The 20,369-nt window shown below is 48.7% G+C and overlaps 1 protein-coding gene across 11 annotated transcripts in view; it reads left to right on the plus strand.

Annotated features, from left to right (window-relative positions):
• The window catches only part of NCOR2 (nuclear receptor corepressor 2), a 226,047-nt gene that overhangs the window by 51,082 nt on the left and 154,596 nt on the right, over positions 1 to 20,369 (plus strand). For 10 of the 11 annotated variants that reach the window (XM_063416136.1, XM_063416131.1, XM_063416140.1 and 7 more), the window contains exon 2: positions 19,166 to 19,360. In XM_063416136.1, the coding sequence (XP_063272206.1) occupies positions 19,256 to 19,360 (105 nt within the window). In that variant the 5' untranslated portion in view covers positions 19,166 to 19,255. Of the gene's footprint in view, positions 1 to 1,607; positions 1,630 to 19,165; positions 19,361 to 20,369 lie in introns of those variants that run through there. The other variant, XM_063416132.1, reaches the window with a different exon arrangement.

Consider the following 20,369-nt stretch of genomic DNA (forward strand, 5'->3'; position numbering starts at 1 on the left):
CTGTAGCTGGGCTGGGAAGTGGCAGCAGGGAGAGGGATGCTACGGGAGGGCTGTGCTGGGACAGGGCTGTGCTGGGACAGGGCTGTGCTGCTCCTTGTCGTGCTCAGTTCTCCTTCAGTAAATCAGGACCTTGCCACTGTGACTTTTTAAATCTCCCTAACACTGGGTGTAAAGCTCCAAAGAGTGAACAAAACCCATTTTTGGAGGGGATGAAGAGGAATGCTTTGATGTGCTGCAAATTGCTGCAGAGGTTACAAAGGTGTAGAGAAGCTGCAGTGTGCTGGGAATTTTTAAAGTTTTCTTTCGCTGTACAGCATCCTACTAAGGAGTTACCTTCTCAGTCCATGCTAATCTGTCTTCTTGCCACTGTTGTATGGTGTGTACAGATAAAATACCCCCAGTGCTGTGCCAGACTGCTCTCAAGAGTGGACTCCAGTGTTGTCCAGCACTTGTGACTCAGATCCTGCACTTTTTAGGGACAGCTGCAGTCCCATGTGAACATATTTGGGCCCCATTGTGAAACACAGGGGTGCCTCAGTGGACCTGATGTACACAACAGCTTGTTGAATGCACACTGCAGAAATAAACTGCTTTTTCCACAGTTTCCCACAGTTACAGGCAAAAACTTGGGAGAGTTGTGACATGCTTTCAGTGGGGAAATGTCCCTTGAAACAGCAGGTTTGCCTGGTGTTATCAGAGACGCACGGGTGTGTTACACAAAATAATTCAATCATTTAATGATCCATAATACTGCTCTAACTCCTACCACAGATGCTGTTGGATTCAATGCAAGTTGGATTTGTTACTGCAGGGGTTTTTGGGGTTTTTTTCCTTTCTCTGGGATTCATGCCAAGATGAACTGTATGTTCTGTTCGTAGGAGCTATGAGTAATGTATGTGTGAATCTATAACATAAGTAATACGAGTATATAAAATGTGTGAGTGTGCAGGATCTGCGTATCCTGTGTCTGCAGAGCACCGCACACACGCTCCGTGTGCGTTCTGAAATGGGCTGTGATACATGTCTGGGCAAAATTAATGACACGCCTTGGAGTTCCTGCTCGCTGCAGAGCCCTGTCTGATGGCCTCATCACAGAGCTGAGCTGAAATCCCAGTCACAGCTACGCTTTGGCTGCTTAATTGCCCTTTTGGAGGAGTTACAAATTAGAGCTGGAAGTCCCTCCCTGTGCCCTAACGGAGATGGAGGGATGCTTGCACATAGCCTGATGTGTTCTGTGGGGTTGGTGGATCAGGGAGGTGTCCGGGGGTTTGTTCTTTGGAGTGGGGGGTACAGGGAGTGCTGGGGTCCCACTCTGCTGGCTGCTGCTCCAGGAGCTGCTCTATGACTGATGCACTCCAAGGCAGGCCTGCTGCTTTTAGTAGGATTTTTTTTTTTCCAGATGAATAAAATGGGCTTTCACTCATAAATTATTTTTCTTATGTGAAAAATGAGAAGGTGGCAAGTGGCCAATTTCCCCGCCTCCCTCTTCCCAGCTCCGATGAGGTCATTGCCTCTTAAAGTTTATACCACGCACTGTGAGACATGGCTGGAGGAGCAAGCAGGCAACAAATGCTTTTTTTCGGAGCGGGTGGGAGTGCTGGCCGCCCATCCCTGAGATGTTAGTCAGCCGTAAGTGATACCTGGGCACACAGTGGGGAGGGGGCCTGCTGCACATCTCTGGGAAAACCTCGTGGGATCAGATCCGTGTGGGACCGGGCAGTGACTGCTCTGCTCCAGGCACAAGGCACAGCAGGGTCTGGGGTGCTTTGGGTGCAGCTCCAAGGGGTGCTGGTGCTGTTTGTTGGGCTGCCAGGTGGAAGGAGGCTGGGCATGTGCTTTGGTGAGATGGGATCAGCAGCAGTCCTGGCATATTCCCTGTCTGAGCTTGCTCTTGTGTCCATTTACTTTTCTTTGGGAATTTCCTCGGCGCTGTTTTTGCAATGGGGTCGCAAAAGTTCGTGGCACAAAGAAAGATCTCTCGAAGACCTTTGTGTCCCTGGCTGAGTGGCTGCCTGGAGAAGCTGTTTTTCTTTTCCCTTGAGCTCCATGCTGAGCTGTGTGTGGATTCCTGAGCTATTGTTTTCCTTTTGTTTGTCCCCCCTGCCATCCCATGGTGGAAGGGATACGGAAACGGGACTGCCCAGACCATGAGGTGGTCCCTGGGGCTTTCCTGCACACTGCAGCCCACGAGGGTGCATTTGGAGAGCTGTCCCCTCCTCCCCACAGCTTCCACTGGGGTACCTGGGGACAGTGGCCTGCACTGTCTGTGGTTTTCAGCTGCAGCATTGGCCTGAAACCACTATTTCATAGGTGCCATAATTGATTATTGAAATATCAGAGCTTATTTACTGCCTGGTGCCTTTGCTGTGGCTCTGATTTTGGCTGGAGTTGGCTGTACATTCTGGAGTGGTCAGGGAGAGGACTCTTGATGTGTCTTTTGCTGTTTCACAGCCCTGTCATTGCTCTGTGGAGGTGTGGTGGGATGAAGAAGCACGGGTGGAAGTTAGTGAGGGAAGGTCCTACATGTCACTGTGTTTTTAGGCACAAACTTAATAAACCCCAACCTATGTTAAAATTGCTCTTGCATTGCAGCTTGTGTGTTCCCTGGAGATCATTAAAGAGTCCTGTTCCTTCCAGCTGCTCTTGTGCTGCTGCACCCCAGCAATATCTTCTGTTCACCAATTCTTTGTCTTTTCCCTTCTCCTTAGCAGCCTCATGGATTTTTTTTTTCCCTGTCGACACAATACAATCACTCCTTGTTAGCCTATCTTGCTCTTTCCTCTTTCAAGGAAGGGAAGGAGCAGGGGAACCAGATCTGATAATTCCAGTGAGTAGAACTGTTCCCCTGAGCCCTTTATAAAGAAATAAAAAGGCTCTCCTTCTCTCTGCTTCTCTTTGAGTACAAGCACTTTACCCTCTTGGATTCCCTGCAGGCTCCTCATACTGCTAAAATTGAAACATCAAGATGTCTGAGGCAGCAGGAATTACCATCAGTGTTTTGACACCTGGAGGTACAATTTCTATTAGCTTTTATATAAAAACAACACCAGTTTTGCCAACAGAGTTCTTGTTAAATAATGCATGAAGACCCCACTCCTGACAGTAGGTATTTTTCTTTCACTTTCCTGGACTCTTGGATAATGGCTTAATTTTTTGTGACCATTGGGGAAAACGATACACACTCTCACACGTGGAGATATGTGTGTGGACACACACGTGCTTAACTCCCAGGCAGAGAGTCAATTACCCCATTTGCTAATTAATGTGAGGAGATAGGGGAAAGCAATTTGAGGTTGGTCTGTTGAGCAGGCTTGGATCAGTGTTATTTTTTTTGGAAGCAGCAGAACACAGTCCTCCTGAGAGCTTTGATGGCAAATAAGAATGTTTCTGTGTGATCTGGGAGGGTCTGTGTGCTCCCAGACAGGGACGAGCACAGAGGTCATCAGGAACAAAAATGGGAAGCTTGTGGTTTTGCCTGGGTGGTGCTTGGCATGGAGCATATGCTGTGTGCTCACTTTTGGGGGAAATGAAGTGAAACAGAAGGGCACAGCATGTGGATGTGACTGCTAATAGTGAGAATCAAAGTACAGTTTTGACATTTCTAACCTAATAAGTGGTGCTGCATGTGAGAGCCTGCTTATTTTCCTTTTTCACCATGAGATGCTTTGACAGAGGAGTAAAGTCCCAATTTGACATTTCTGTCATTTTAACTAAAGAGAGAGATTACAGTAAATTGGATTAAGTGAAAATCTTCTTCAGATGTTTGTGGTTTGGGCTGATTTATGGATAGATGTCATTTGAACGTCATTCTGCATTTTTTAAGCATCTGCTTGATGGTTGCTTTAATGCTGTTTCTGCAAATAGTCCACGCAGAGGAGGGAAGGCTGAGCAAGCAGCAGCACCCCGTGACAGAGCTGATGCTGTTGTGTGGCATGGGGACAGCACAGCACTGTCCTTCTCACGCTCCTGGGCTCGCAGTGCCACATTCTGTAACGGCCGCTTGCTTCTCATTGGAGTTCCTGTTATTAAGCTCGCTTATCTTCTGCTGAAAGTCATTTAAATAGGCTTTTAAAAGTATTTTTCCCACCCTGGAGAGAGATGGTTCAGCACACACATTCCTGGCCGTGCTCTTGGCAAACCTGGGGTTGCCCGTTGCGACCGGCGGTGACGTTCTGGTGACGCTCGCGCAGAGTCCTTCACTCACCACACGTGTGACTCTTCCAGGAACCAAAATATTCTCCTAAGCATGTGCTGGCTCACTGACACGAGCAACGGCGTGTGAAAACACTCTGTCCATGCATGGATATTTCCAAAAGATAGTGTTGAAAGTTCTTCCATTAAACTTACAACCTGAGACTTCTGAAATTTATACGTCCTTCGTGGCTCCCTCCACCTAAGCTATTTAGGAGCTGCTGGTGCCATTTGGAAAGCTGCATAATCTCTTGTGGGTGATGATGTAATCGGGACTGTAATCAAATCTGCCAATGATGTCATTGCTGGAGCAGCCCAGTTTCCCTGGTGCAGTGATTAGTGGGATGGGATGGAAGTGTCAGTGCAGTTGGTGATGGAACGTGGGATGTTCCCACCCTGGGAGGTTTAGGGCAGTTGTTGGCCAGCCCTGATCCTGGGGCTGCCTCTGCTCCACAGTGAGCAAAGGCAGTGTGTGACCAGGGCTGGGAGTGTGACTGTAAAAATTGCCTTAATTCTCTCAAGGGATGGCTTAGACTGTGTCTGTGTTTATTTTTACTGTCCTGGGGCAGGAAGGCACTGCCCAGATGTAAGTTACAGAAAGAAAGGGGCCATGGGAAGCAGAATGTATCAAATCCCAGCTTCTTGGGGTGAGCTGGCTGGTGATGCTTCACATCTTCCCTCCCAGCTGAGCCCCACTGGTTTGATTTGCAGGGTCTCAGCTCTGCCAGGGTTTTCTCGTGGTGCTGTTGACACCAGGGCTGTGGCGTTTTGTTTTCTGCCTCTGTGCCCACCTCAGTGCTTTGCAGCATCCTTGCAGTTAAAAGACAAGATTTTACTTTTTGCCATGCAAGCATTTTGTGCCTTGCTAGTGACTCGAAGGGCAATTCTTTAAACATTTTCTGTGTTATTTTTCATGATGCGATTATTAGTAGAAGATCACTTTTCCAAGGGAAGATACATTTGTAATCCTGCTTAATGGCTGATCTTATCCAGCTGAGTAACTCTCATTGCATAAGGGACAGTGACCTGAAATCTTTTTAAACAGTCAGACAGGATGCCTTTCTCTTCTCTGCTTAGCACACATGGGTGTGATACAGACTTTAAATGGTTTAAAGTTTAACTGTTTTCCTTTGAAATTTGAATACCTGCTGATAACCAGCCTTTGGGTTGGTGTGCCAGAGAGAACAGTGGTGCTGCAGGATGTGAGTGACTTTAATGTATCAGTCCATGTGTTAAACTGCATTTCTTGCTCTTTGGGATTGCCAAACAGCATTTACTAAGATTATCTGGCACGAATTACAGGAGAGCTTGATCACAACCCCTCTCAGGCAGGTTGATGAGAGGGGCTGGCTGGGGTGGGAGCTCTGAGGGAAGGCTCTGGCACAGGGGAAGAGCTCTGCTCCATCCCCTCCATCCCACTGCCACTCTGGATACCACAGCGAGGGCTGGTGAGTGCTTGGCAGCCCTCTGGAAGGGATGCTCCTTCATTTACCAAGGGTGACATCCTGGTGACTGGCAGTGGGGAAGGAAGAGGGATTTTTCTCTCTGATGTGGGTGAATCAGTGCTGTCTGTGATGGATTCTCACTGCGACAGGCTCTAAATGGGAACTCCCAGGGGAAATTAGCCTGCAGCTTTTGCCTTTATTAAATATTCTCCAGTGCCATCCCAAAGGACCACTTTCTAGTGCTCTGCAGTGTTCCATCTGTATTTTTAACAACACCTACATGGAATGTGGCAATATGTGGTCTATATTTACATTAAAGCCTATGCACAAATAATTAAGAAATGATAGATAACGTGTTCTGTTCTTCAAGTCTGTAACATGATGGGGTCCTATACGTAGGTGTGGGAATCTCAGCTGGAGATATTGCAGATTATTGCCAAGTCAAATAGCTTACTTAGAGTTAGGGCTTACAATGATTGATTTAGCCATTTATCCAAACACCTATTTAATGATTGATTTAGCCTTTATAAACTACTTGCAACTTTTAAAATGGGACCTGATGTATTCTAGCTCCATTAGCATCTAGCTAATAAAACAGGCTGTGGACCTGTAATGCCAATTTAGTTGACAGAAATTATATTTCATGTATTGAGGTATTAAATGCGTTGTTACAGATAGTTCTTGGTGTGTTTAAGGCACAGGAGCACAATCTGCTCCCTTGCTTTTCTGCCTGGTGTCTGTGGACACTGTCCTTGGGAGCAGCTCTGGCAGAGCTCTCTGCATCCTGCTCTGTGGCCAGAAGTGTGCTGTGTTCTGGATTTTCCTGGAATCTAAGAATGGGTGGGGTTTGAAAGGACCTTAAAGATCATTTAGTTCTAGCCCCCTGCCCCCCATACTTTCCACTAGATCAGATTGTTTCAACCCTCCCATCGAACCTGTCCTTACCTTTATTTAACCAAGTACCAGAACCTAGAGGGAAATTCTGTACACAGGATTATAGAAGATGGGCTTTTTCAAATCTGACTTCTTTGTCTGTGCGTAAAAGCATTTTTTTTCCATGAACTGCTCAACTTTCCATTTGCTTGAGCTGTTCAGAGCTGGCAGCTGGGATGAGCTGTGTAATGGGATATCTGAATCGCAGCAGGAAACCAGCTCCAGTTTAGGCAGACCTGATTTAAAGGCAAATTCAGTCAAACCAGTGCAAACTCCTGCTCAGAGAAATGAAAACCGCTTAATGTCTGATTGGTGGCATTTCTGCTCAGGTCAGCAGCTGCTGCTGGGGGATCCTCAGGTGGACAAGGAGTGGAACCTCTCAAGGGAGGGTTGAGCAAGGCACATCCCTGCTGCTCTGCACTTCCCACGGGGCTGTGGGAAGCAGGTAAAATTTGGCAAGGGCTGACTTTTCCTCTGTCCCCACTCCTGCCTAGTTAGGTGACTTTCTGTTCATGTGGTTAAATGGTCTTGGTGACTGGTGTATGTTTGAATGGTAATGATGTCCTTTTCCTTGGCAGTCTGAGCTTGTAGGGCTTGGAAATATTGTGGCAAGGCTGATGATGTAAATGAGCACATGGGGACGTGGGAATGGTCCTGCCCTGTGGGTGGCTGATGTAAAAACAGAACTGGGAAGCCTTTTCTAGGCTTGGGCTGGTGAGCAGGGAGGTGGTTTTGTGGAAGGCTGCAATTAGTATTTCTCTTTCCATGTTGTTAAACAGTTCAGCATTCGTTTCTTTACCTCCAGCATCTGTCTGCAAGATTTGTGTGTTTGTTTCTGCACATTTCCTACTCCTCGGCAGGCAGCCATGCCGTAGGAAACAGAGGGAGAAGGGGTTGGCTGCAGTGGCCTGAGCCCATTGTTCAGTTCCCAGCCAGCTGTTCTGCAGCTGTTTGCAGTGCAGAGACCACAGGGATTTGAACAGAGGGGGTTTCCCAGAACTTATCCCTACCCTGGGCAGGAGGTGACAGATGAGGGTGCCCTGTCTGCCTGTGGCCCCTCCAAGGGGATGTGCGTGGGTGTTGTGTGCCAGGTGCTCCTCTGGGACATTGTGATAGATTAAGAAAATTAAGGTTTATTTACCCTGTCTAACTGCTCAAATATTTCCTTTCCTTGCTTTTTCTCTCTCTGTAAAGTTTATCACTTTAACCCAGGGATAAGAAATAAACTGTGGGGGACACTAATGAATTGCAAGAGGGGAAACAGCAAATTCCCCTTTGGGTAAGAGTTTACTGTTCAAGCCTTGACCTTGTTAAAACTTGTTAACTCAATAAAAGTTTGAGTATTTAAAGACAAGCGACTTCTTCCTGCCTTGAGGGGCAGAATAATTAAGTCATTCCACACCCCTTAAACCAGAGCTGTGGGAGGAGGACTAAGGAGCTCCCTATCCTGCCTGCCTAAGTCAGTCAGGAACCTTCCACCTGCAGCACCCCTGGGCCGTGTGGAGCTGCTGCTGGGAGAGCCTGGCAGTGATTGTGTGGGAAACCTGTTATTTCCCAACTGCTGGGAGGATGACATTGCTCCTTTTGAAGGGCAGGCAGCTCTTCCAGTGGTTGAAATTGTGGTCAAGTGTTTTGCATCAGAGCAGACTGAATTTCTTGGGTGAAGCATGCAACAGAGCTTCACGATATGTGTGTACGCTGTGTAAAAATTCCTGTATAACTTAAAAGCTGCAGAGTGACCCCAAATACAGAAACTTGCTGCTTTTCCAGTTTGAAGTGGCCTGTCTGTGCCTACCGAGCTGTAATCAGTATGCACTGGTGTGAATTCTTCTGGAATTGCAGCTCCAAAGGTGGACAAATCAGGACTTTGCCATGCCAGAGAGCCCCAGGAGCACACACACAGTGCCCAGCTGTGCAGAGGAGTAACCTCTGATGTGACTGCCTTACACCTGGAGTGCTGTGATCACTTCTCTATTTAAAAAGCATTTGGCTTCATTTTTTTCTTTTTTGGTTGTTCCCTGGGTGGGCTCCAGGGCTTTGGAGGAGCAGTGGGAAGGGCTGTGTGCTATGGTAGAGCCCTCAGAGGCACCACAGCTGTTTTCAGTGAAATCCTCCACCACTGGCTGCTCCCAGTAAAGCAGCAGGGCTGTTAAAGGCAGTTGTCTCATGAACAGCTCAACTGCCCAAGCAGAAGTCATGGAGATTTGGGGACAATAATCGTCTTAGTTATCCCTGTGTAAGCTGCCCTGTTTCAGCTTGATACCACGGCAAACTCACTGCCTCAGCAGAGACAATTTTGGATGCCCTGCCTTTTCCAGCTGTGCGTGACGAGCGTTCATCTTAGTTTAAATCTGAGGCCTTCATCAAGGTTATTAGCTCAATGCATGAAAGTGCTGGGAAGCATCCTTAAGTACCTCCCAGATGGACTCTGGAAAGATTATTATGCCGTAATTTGTTTCTATAGCTCCACAAAAGCAGTGTTTGACCTTGAGACCATGGCTCTCCTATTTCCTCTGCTGGCATTCCCAGTGCTCTTGTCCGGACCAGCTTGGGCTGAGCTCAGTGACTCGGACACAGGGCTGCTGTTTGCCCAGGGGCTGTGCTGCCCAGATGAGGAGGATTGCTTTGTGTCACAGGTTTCCCTCGTGGTTTGCTTTGTTTCTGTGACATGGCTGAAAGGTTGGAGGGTGAGGAGCCCTTTGAAACCTTGGTCCCAGGACCAAGGACCCAGGATGGGGACAGGGGGAACCTGCTTGTGCCTGCACGGTGACAGCAGCAAATTGGGCCAGTGGCTCATCTTAGGAATAACTTCACATTGGCAGCTCAGGGGGTTTTTAAAGTAGTTATTAATTATTATTTCTAAATAGCTTTGAGTTCAGCAATTGCTAAACAGGATGGACTTGATGGCCCAGGGACTGGGCATTTTGCCAGCAAACAAGGCAAGAGTCTCCCCTCCCTTCTTCCCATGTGACAGGGCAGGGAGACCAGAGTCTTCTGAGCTCAGTGCTCGTTGCTTCTCCCTGGAAGAGCAGACCCTTCAATAGATCTGTGTAGCATGAATTACAGTCACCTTTCAAGGATTCCTGCAAACCAGTCCTCAGGCTCCTAGAAACTTGTAAATGACGGGCTGGAAACCACTGCCCTGAGAGAGGCAAATGGCAAAGGTTGCTGCAGTTGGAGAAGTGTCCTGATCACCAAGGCAGGACCCTGGGTGTGCTGAGGAGTGACTGACAGCTTTGGACAGCTTGTTGTCAGCAGGACTGAACTTGGCAGGGAAGCACTGAAATCCTGTTTGCCCACTTGCACGGGTTCAGTTATTAAACACATCAGGAATCCCCATCTGTTTTGTGAGCCTGTCTCTAGAAACATAACCCAAAGCCTGGCGCCTGGGAAGTGCCATTTGCCTTGGAGTGGAGCTGGAGGGAGCTGGAGCTGTGCAAGCCTTTCCTTCTTTTCAGGGTAAGACTCCTCTGTGGATTCAGAACAGGTTTGCTGCAGTCCAGGCCTCTTGCAGCAGTGGACTGTGGTTTATGTACAGGGTGTTTGACAAGGGGATGGAGGAGGTGAAGGTGATGTTCTCCTGCTCCCCTTCCCTCACTGCAAATTGTCCTCATTGTATGCAAACATTGGAATTTTTTGGTGCCTCTAGAGAGACTTTGACTTTCTGTCTAGAAGCTATTAATTACCTAGACAGAAAAGCAGAACATAACCAATTAATGGCTGCTACCACTTGGACCTGTCTGTCCGACTGATGTGCTGTGAACTAATGAGCAGCTCCTTTCTCTGGGCCACCAGCGAGCCAGAACTTCTCATCAGTGTTCCTGGGGAGAAATGAAAGCAGCAGCAATGTGCAGGAACAAATAGCTGGAATTCAGTTATTAACCTGGGCTGAAAATTGACACTATCTGCTGGTAACTACCTGGAGGATGTTAGGAGGAGGGCCTAGGGGAGGGTTCAGAGCTGGAATTTGACAGACCATCACAAGCGGCTGAGGTAGCGTTACCTCAGTTCCCATCTGGGGTGCAGGGGTGTGCTGGAGATGTGGAACAACTGCACTGAAAACCAGGAGTGAAATGGGTTAGTTTAAAACAGCTCTTCTCCCCAAAGACTCCCTCCTTCAGTGATATTTTATGGCGCAGTTGCATTGCATCTCATATATTTTTGAGTACCTTGGTTTACAGGTCATTTAATTTATTTGCAGGCTTCGTTTTGGTTCCCTAGGGTAATTCTGTTCCTTTGCACGTGTCTTCCCAGGGAGGCATTAAATTGTGCAGTTTGTCATAATAGTTCAGCTTTTATGCTGGCAGTTGGTGCTCTTCAAAGATCCTCGTGTGAAGTTTAGACTCCTGAATCATTAGAGGATCATGAAAGAAAAGGAATAATTTAGAAGGCAAAGATGTTTTGTCGCCTTTGAAAATTGGGAACGTGCGAAAGGAGAAAATGTTTAGTGGTACAATCTGCCTCAAAGAACTTATCTTAGGAACTCCAGAAAATGAATTTCCCTTCTTTATTCAGGATGTAAATAACCGAAAATGTCACTCCTGAGCTGAGTAATTTGTTCAACAAAAGGATGTGGAGGAGATGACTCCCCTCGCTTTCATGAACGTGCCCAAGACATCAGAGGACCTGTCTCTTTAGCAACATGAACTGAAGGGTTTGAAAATCAAATGAGCAGCGTGTTCTGTGCAAAATATATAAATAAATCTCGCAGGTGCCTCGTAATCTGCCTTGCATTTTAAAAGCCTTGTTTGTCTGGGCAGCCTGGGCTTTGGGTTAGCTCCTGGGAGCAGCAAGTGGCCGCAGTGGTGATGTGTTGTTAATGTGCTGTTTAATGCACTTGGGAGCGTGGCTGAAATTGCCATATGCTTACAGTATCATTGTCAGCGAGGAATTGCGTGGGGTTTTTTTGATTTAAACTTGCTGGTGTGTGTTTATTCAACTGAGATTAGAACTGCGTAACAGTTCCAGCGTTTAAGTCCATGTTTAATGTAAGAGGGGGGAGTAGCTGAAGTGGGAGAGATGGTGTGTAGTGTGAGCAGGGAAGAGGGAGAAACAGGGTTTGGAAGTGGAGAGAGAAGGAGCTGTGCCCTGGAACAGGCTGTCTGCACTTGCACCACGGTTCAAATTGCCTGGATCCCATCCCAGGTGGATGTGGCAGCACAGGGTGAATATTGCAGCATGCAGGCTGCCAGACAGGGGGCTGGGCAGAAGAAGAGGAGGGTTTGGTTTGTTCCTTTGCCCCAGCAGATGTGCATTTTAGTTTCAGCTCCTGCATTTCTGGTTCTGGAACTTTGGGGTAGGCTTCCACTACAACATGGGGCATTTTCAGCAGTTTTTCCATTGCTGAGGATGGAAAACCAGTCAGTTCTGCTAGTCTGCTTTTGCTGCCCTGTGCTGGTTTTCTTATCTGTCTCCTTTCTGGCATCTGATTGTCACTCCTTTCCTTTCCCTCTCCAGTCCCCTGCCCTGCTTCCCTTTGCAGTCCCAGTGCCCGGGTGGTTTCATGTTTGGCTTTTTTTTAATTTCCTCTCCAGGCGTTTCCATTTGTCTTTGCAGATCATCTTCAACAAAGGCCTTGCATGGTCTAATTTGTTTTCTATTTCCAGCCCAGCCTTAAAATAACTCCTTTGTTCCATGAATGGCCTGTGCACAGATCCAAATCCCACCTCCTCCTCCCCCCCCCCTTTTTTTTTTTTTATTTCCAGTGTGGGTTTCTGTTTCACTGTCCCCTGTCACTATCTTTAATTACTTGAAGTGTCCCTTTTGGGCATTCAGGCTGCAGCTGGCGGTGGGGAGCTGTGGGTTGCGTGTGGCCGTGTGCGTGCTGGCTGTCCCTGCTCCCCTTGAGCAGCTTGGGAAGGGGTTTGCAGGGCTGTGGGTGCCTTGGCACGGGAGCAGCGATGCTGTTGCATAACAGGAGCAGCTCTGCCATGGTGTCCCTGCTGGCTGCTCAAAGGGCCACGCGTTGTCTGCGTGGTTTACCAGTCTCAACCGCGAAGTTGGGAGGTGCTTGTGGTTTTTAGATTGATTCAGAGGGGGGACTCCAACAATGGGAGTTGGGAGACTAAAGGAAAAGAAGCACAGTAGGACTGGATTTGAAAAGTAAAGACTCAGACTGGCCATGTGGAGGCTGACCTGGGGCTGGATCCGTGGCCAGGCTGGCACTTGGTGTGTGGCTTGTGCATTTTAATAAGACACTGTCCCTGCAGCTGGGGAATGACGGCCAAGTGCTCCTGCAAAGAGAAATGGGTCAGTCTTGTTCTTTTAAGTACATACATGTCCCTCTGGGAACCATCACAAGGTCACTTGCAGCCCCTCTGCTGAGGGCTGAGATGTATTTACAGCATGTGAAATCTCCTGCAAGTGCTCCCCTGACAAGGAGGAGTGCTGGGCCGGGTGCGCAGATGTCTCATCGGCTCTTGGGGAATCAAATCCTCCCACTGTGGGCTGGGGTCTGAGCAAGGGCTGTCAGGGACAGGAATCACAGTGCACAGTCAGCATGTCCTTTCCAGAAGCATCAGGCTGGGAGCAGCTGGCCTGGCAAACCTGCTTTTTGAAATGCTACTGGAAATGGGGCTGGCAAAATCCAATGCTCGACCTTGCTCTGTGCTGCTGCGGTGCCAAGTTCTGTACACAAATGCTGGCAAAGGTTATCTTGGGGCAGAGCTAAACATGGGTCCCATGCCCAAAATAGCTTGGAAAGATTGAAAAGGAGAAATGCAAGTGGCAAATCCTGCTCTGCAGCTTTGGGCAGTGATAGGAGCAGGGCAGAGAAGTCGTCTTTCATTGGGGGTTGGAACCGGTTCTGTGTGGAGCCATGCCGTGGCTGGGAGAGCTGATGCAGCCTGATTGCAGCTATGAGACAGCAAATTAGGATGAGAGCCTTCAGCTCCTGAGCTTCTGCCATCCCCTCCACGGCCTTAGGGACCGGTTGTACCTTCTTACAAGGGCATCACCCTGCTCTGAGCAACTCTGCCATGGTGCTGCAAGGTCCCTTCTTCCCCCAGATCTGCTGCTGTAATTGCTTGTGCATCCGCACCATTGGTCAGGCAAGGAAAAAATCCAGTTCAGAAGTCATCTGGACAAAAGAGAAGAGGGAGGAGAGCTCTGCCAGCAGGGAATTGGACAAGAGCTGTTTTGGGTACTGATGTTGGAGGAGCAGCTGAAGAACTGCAGGGTCTGACCGTCATGTGCAGGGTGCTGCCAGTCTGGCTTGACTTCTGTACTCCTCCAAGGCAAGGAAAGTGTTTTAGGATCACATGCAGGTACAAGCCTTGATGCCTGCAGTTGAAATAACATTGTCTTCGTGCCACAGAGCTCAGGATGTGCCTGGTCTTTCCTGTTGACCCCGTGCTGCAATGTTAATGTAAAATCTCTGTGCTCTGCTGTGATTGAACTGTGGATTCCTGGGCTGCAGACATTGACATTGTTGTCTTTGTTGTTCTGAATAGAGCCCTAAATTTGTGGCAGACGGCCTGCTTTCCTCTTGAAAGGACTTCATAGATACAGTACATACAAATATTTGTGTATAATGTCAACTGTCTTCCAAGAAAATTTCATGCACATATTGATTAGACAAATCCATTAACGTTACGTTGTGGTGCATTTCTTAGGAACGTCTCTCTTCCCATTTTCATGGCGTCTTAATTATTTCTGCTTTCACTGGCCCTTTAAAGCAAGAGTGAGTAAATCTCTTAGCTGCTTTTCAGGTCTGGTTTTGATCTAGAGCTGCCTGTCATTGGGGTGGAGGCTGGAGAGCAATGCACTCCTCTGTGCCACACACAACTGGGTGCTGGAGTTTTTAGGCATCGTGGTTGGTTGGACTCTTGGAGGTGGATGTTACAGCTCAGTATTAATTAAGCATCATTACAAAAGTCTCCTTAACTTCTATTTCAAAATACACGAGTTGACTGGAGGATATGTGCCTTTTATTTCTTGTTTGAGGAGGAAAATTGTCGTGTATTTAGCATTTGATTAAAGATGACTTTGTTGTTTTTTCCAAAACCTGCATCATTTAATGTAATTAAATGTGAGCTTTGTTGTCAATACTTTTCAGTTAAATGCACTGGTGAGTGCCAACAGCATTTCTCTTATTTGCTGTGTCTGCATGGTGTGGTGGTACTAGTTTTTGCCTTTTAATGAGGGGTTTTGCAGTCATTTTGTGGGCTGCCTCCTAACGTCTTCTGTAGACCATCCATGGTCCGTAGACCACAAGTTGAGTAACATTATTCTGGACTTAGGAAACAAAATATTCTGTTAATCTTATTTCAGCATGTCCTTGCTTTAAAAAAAAAGTGTATTTTGAACTTGAGCCATGTGTTTTCATTGGGATCTTTAAAACTCCTCTGAGAACAGATGAACCGGTATTTTCTGTGAGCTGGGAGTGTCTTGTTGTTCTCACCTTTGAGATAGATGAACTAAGGCACGGGGTAATTACAGCAACTGGCCCACATTTGTGTTGTGCCAGTGGAGGCAGGGACCTCTCCTGGGAATCCTGCTCTCCCTGAGGAGTCCAGAACAAACCAAGGAGGTTGTCTCTAACTTTGAAGAGCAACAAGTGTGTTGAATGATGTTAATTATTTTTTTTTTCCAGCTGGATTTAATTGCAACCCCTCTCTTTTAGACCTGCAGGGTTTTAGCTGGGTCCTGCCTGTAGCAGTGTAGGCTTTGCTGTGGCAGGGGGCTGCTCTGAGGGTCCAGGATGGAGCTGTGCAGCCCCGTGCCCAGGTGCTGTGGGCTGGGAATCCACAGAGGACTGCAGGGCGCTGTGGACTCTCTGTGCCCCTCCTTTGGATGTGAATGTCCCAGTGCTGTGCCAAGGGACACTGCTGGGAGCTGACTGGCACCGGGGCAGAGCTCCTTGGCATGTGGGCCAGCCTGCAGCAACTTGCTGTGGCTTGTAGTGTGCTTTTGTGTGTGAATTGGGAGAACAGGTGATGGGGAAACAATTTTAGACAGTAAATGGCACGTGAAGAGGAGAAACAGCAGAGCAGGGTGGTGGCAGGGGGAGGATGGGGGAGTTTTGAAGGCTTCAGCACTGGGGTAGAATCCTGTGAGTCTTTCAGCAGTTGAAAATAAACAGGTACAGGAGGTTCCATAGGCATTCATCTCCTCTGCAGGTTCATGTTGTAGCCTTCATTCTGGTTTTGGTGATAACCTCCAGCTTTCTCCTGTTCCTAATCAGAGCCCATAAATCTCCTGGTACCTAGTGCTGTAATGGCTAATGCAGGTCCGTGGGTAAAACACTCTCAGATGGAGACTCTAACTGGGGGGGAAATACCTTTCCTGTGAGACAATGTCTGTTCTTCATCAAAATCAGTCGAGAAAGTAAGAACTAAACAGTTTGATTTTAAAGATTTAAAGAGCCTGGCTGCACTCTCTCTCTTCCTTCCATTAATCTGTTCCTATTGCTTGTGTTCCTCTCTTAAAAATACCTAATAAAGAGTTAATGGAGGAGAAGGCACCCCAGTGTGTTTTGCTGGGAATAGGTGGCCTGGTGTCCCAGCTGCACCCAGGGAAGGGCACCAGTGCATGCCCTGCAAGGTGTGCTCCCACTTTGCTCCCCCAGTGGAGCTTTGTTGCCTGCTGGTCATGGACCCTCCTCCCCAGAGCAGTGCTGGGTTGGGCACATGGAGTGTAAAAATGGGAGCTGAGCTGTGATCTGAGGCATCTGTGGAGCTGCCCCAGTGCTTTGGTGACCTTGTTTGGCTCCAGCCCAGTCCTGCTGTGGCAGCAACATCCAGGGCCTTGTGCTTGCACTGGGACTTACTGGTGACAGGCTGTTTGCAGGTGTGGAAATGCATGGACAGTGCTTCTAGCCTGCTTGCCAGGACCATGTGATTTTTACTTTTGTCTTCCCAGGGCTTTTAACAAGAGGCCTCAATACAGGCAGAGGTGGTTTGCTGCCCTTGTTAAGGAAAAATCATTTTGTGCCCCTGCTAGCTTGTGATTAGTGCAGGACAGGGCTCACAGACACTGTGCCTTGGTGCAGGATGGTTTTGTTGGCCCCTGTATTTTCATCTTGTGTCTGTATTCCTCTAGTAGGCAGTTAACCTTTTTTTAGTGGCACAGACCAAGGCAAAAAAGCTTTTAAATTGTTTTAGAGCTCAATACCACGTGGCTTTGCACCTGGTGCTGTGTTTTAAGCTGAACTGCTGAAGAGTTAAAAAAAAAAAAAAATTCCATTTCTTTTACTGTAGGCAGCTGCCTCAGCATGGTCAGGTCAACCTGCTGTGCTTCCAGGAAGCCTTGGCTGGCTGAAAGCTGCCAGAGACTCTGGGTTGGAATGTGTGTGTGTCTATGTGTGTGTATATATGTATATATATTTACATGTGCTAATTAACTTGTACGTGGCCGTAAGCCAAGATGTCCGAGTTTAAATCTGTTATTGGGAAAGTACCTTAAATTACTGCGGATCCCTCTGAGCTTTTGGAGCCCTTGAGAGCCCCGTGCACGTCTCCTTGGCAGCTCCAGGGAGGGAAGCACGGCGGGTTTTGAGCCACATGCTCCTGGCACAGCCCCCAGCCTAGGGTGGGAATCGGTGATTAAAATCCCGTCGGAAGCATGAGGGGAAGTGGGACAGTCATACTGGAAGTAGAAATCCGCGTGTTCTGGGTGCCTGTGAATTCCCCTGCACTCACAGGGGCTTTCCTGCCTGGGGTGGATTGCACTGAGCACGCCAAGCTCCTGCACGGGGAGGCTGCCTGGGCTGGGATGGGGTCAGGCTGCTCCCAGGGGTGGCAGGTAAGGTGCCCTAGGGCTCAACAGGGATGTGGGCTCCAGAACTGGGGGGAATCCCAGCTCTTCTGCAGGGAGAGAGCTGAGAGCAGGAGGGACCTGGTCGTCCCTTTGCACCCTGCCTTGAGAGCTAAACCTTGTCTCTCTCCGTTCGTTACTTGGTAAAACACCTTTTTCAAAGAGACTCACCTCATCCTCGTCAGGAGCGTGGTGGTGTCTTTGTGTGCCTGTCATCCTTAAACTTCACGGGGATTTGCTGAAAAGATGAGTTCTGTAAGATCTGACCTCTGCATGAGAGGGCCTCCCTGGGCTGCCTTTCCCTGGCTGCCTGTCGTGCCTGTCGTGCCAGGCACCGTTGCCTTGGTTGGGTTTATTTCTGGCTGTGAGGCTGCATTGGTGCTGGCAAGCCAGTGAGGCAGCCCTGTGCCTGCCTGCAGCAGATAGCGAGGGGTTTATCAGCACTGGCTCATCTGTGGTCTCACAGGAGGGAAAAGAAATAGAAAAAGAAAAGCTTCCTCTTTCTTTATTCTTTTTTTCCCCCTCTTTCCCACCCCCTTTTTGGTTTTTGTACACGCCAACTGCTGTTTCAGTTGAAATTGCGTTGGCTGGGGCTGGCTGTGCTCCCCATGCAGAGACCACAAGCGTGGGGAGAGGCTGCTGGGAGCACTGGAAGTTTCCTTTGCTGTTCCTGGTGTGCTGCTGGAAGAGTTTTTTGTCAAAAACCTTGCACAAATCCATACATAACACGTACCTGCGCTGGGGAGGAGGCGTGTGAGCACTCACAGCATTGGTGGGATGGGGAATGGTTCCCAGGGACCTGGGGCTGTCCCTGCTTGGGATCATCCTGATAACATCCCCTGACCCAGACAGGCAGCAGGGGCAATTTATGCTTTGTGTAACTATCTGCTAATTGGAGAATAATAGTTAACGCACCTGGCACTGACAGCGACAAGGGCAGCATTTAGACCTTCGTTCCTTTTTCATTGTAATCCAGACTAAAAAGAGGAGGCTTAAAATCATCACCAAGCAAACGGTGTGAAGTATCTATAGGTAACTTGTAAATCTCCGCTTGGGGCTAAGAGGCACCTTCCCACTTTGTTGGTTTTCCTGATTTTGTTGCAGCTGCTAAAGGAATTGCAACAGGTTGTACAGGAGTGAACGTGGGTGACAGGGGTGTTTGTGAAAATACCCTCGGGGCTGTGCTGTGTTCTCTGGCACTTGGTCCCTATCAGAAGGGCTGATCCAGGTGGGACTGGAGGTGTGTGACATGCTTTAGTCTGGGATTTATTGTAGCTTCGTGGATGGACACAGCTGCAGCCGAGGTCAGTGCTTGGTGTCCCTCCTGCCATTAGGTCAGGGCTGACCTCAGAGGGCTGCAGAAGTGGCCACAGCTTGGAAAGAAGAGCACTGACATGTGAGAAGTGTGGATGTTGAAAGGGATGGGCTGGGGAGGGACCTTGTGCCTTTTTGGACCTTGTGTTGAAATGCCAAAACTCTAGGCTGTGTTTTTGGAAACTGAGTCACCCTGCAAAAAAATACCCATCTCCAAGAGACTTAGAGATCAACAGGACCCAAAGAAACAGCTGGCAGTTTGGCTTCCTGGTCCTGCTGGTTGGTGGGTGAAGGCTTTCCAGGGAAATTGGGTGGGATAAATTTGGGAAAATCTTATATTTGGACTTCCTGTGACAGGAGTAATCTACAGAAAAAACTTAGCAGTGGAGTTTGCCAAATGGAAAACAAGGCTGCTGGGGAATTGCGAGGGCAGTGAGGTTTTGGTGACGGCCCAAGGCCTGATGTTGGGTTGTCTCACAGGACTGCGGTTTTTAATTTTAACCTTCTGCTCTCCTGCTTCCTTCCAGCTATTGCGCGACGTGGAGAGCACACACACAATGAAGAGGAGTTCCCGGCTCTCCTAATCCTTCGCTGGTGATTTGGAGGCAGCCCTGGCCATGTCTGGCTCGGCGCAGCCCGTGACGCAGAGCTGGCGCGCGGCCGAGCCGCGCTACCCGCCGCACGCCCTGTCCTACCCGGTGCAGATTGCCCGGCCACACGCGGTAAGGACAAGCCTTTCCTTCCCTACCTGTGCCATCGTGGTGCTGCTGCATGTCCCTGAGAGCCACCTGTGCCTTGGGGACAGCACTCTGCTGATGAAGGGATGAGATAAAGGCCAGGAGAGGGGTCCTGTTTGGAAATGCGAGCGTTGTTTATTGCCAAGGGTACAGCCTCCAATGTGTTCCAGGGATGAGAGCCGAAATGGGGACAAGGATATCCGGGGTTATATAGCAGATAAAGGGGTGCTCCTTGAGGGTCAGGGTCCAATAGGGATGGGAAAAATGGTGGAGAGGGGTAAATATAAACTGGGGCCACTAATGGGGTTACAGGGGTGGAACACTGCAGCAAAATTAACCCAATGAACCCAAGGAAGAACACTCTAGGAAGGGTACATGTATGGTGAACGGGGCTGAGCAGGGTGACATAAATGTAACAAAGCAATGGAACAACGAAACCTAAGGAATATTAACATGTGGCTGCAAAGGCCAGTGGGAGGAAGGTTTTTCTCAGCCTAACCAAAAGGGTTCCTCTCAAGCCCCTGGGCCTCCACACAGTACCCACTCTCAGGGTGAGAGCCGCGGGGGTGTCCCCAGTGCGGGGGCAGTGGTTCAGCTGTTACAGAGAAATCAGACCATTTCCGTGCCTGTGGTACAGGATTTCGCTGTTCCTCTCTCATGGGATCCTCTTTTGTTTTTCCATATGGTGCTTTCAGTTTTTCTCTCCCTTTCCAGCCTTTTCCTAAGCACTTGCTGTAATGGTGCTCATGGGCTCTGGCTCATCATTTCTGGGCGCCTGTGTCCTGTTTGTCCTCCTGGCAAGAGCACCCTTGGTTGGGTGCAGCATCCAGCCTGGGGGCAAAGGGGAAGGTTTGACCATTCTTGTGGGGCAGGAGCAGGTCCCCTCCAGCCCTTTTTAGCCTTTCCTTGGCACTGGATCACAAGGGAAGGACCATGCTCTTCTACGTGTGGGCTCACTGCCTCCCAGGGAACCCAGTCCTTGCTGCTCACACCC

Source organism: Prinia subflava, chromosome 19 (genome assembly GCF_021018805.1).
Source record: "Prinia subflava isolate CZ2003 ecotype Zambia chromosome 19, Cam_Psub_1.2, whole genome shotgun sequence".
Classification (NCBI taxonomy): Eukaryota; Metazoa; Chordata; class Aves; order Passeriformes; family Cisticolidae; genus Prinia; species Prinia subflava.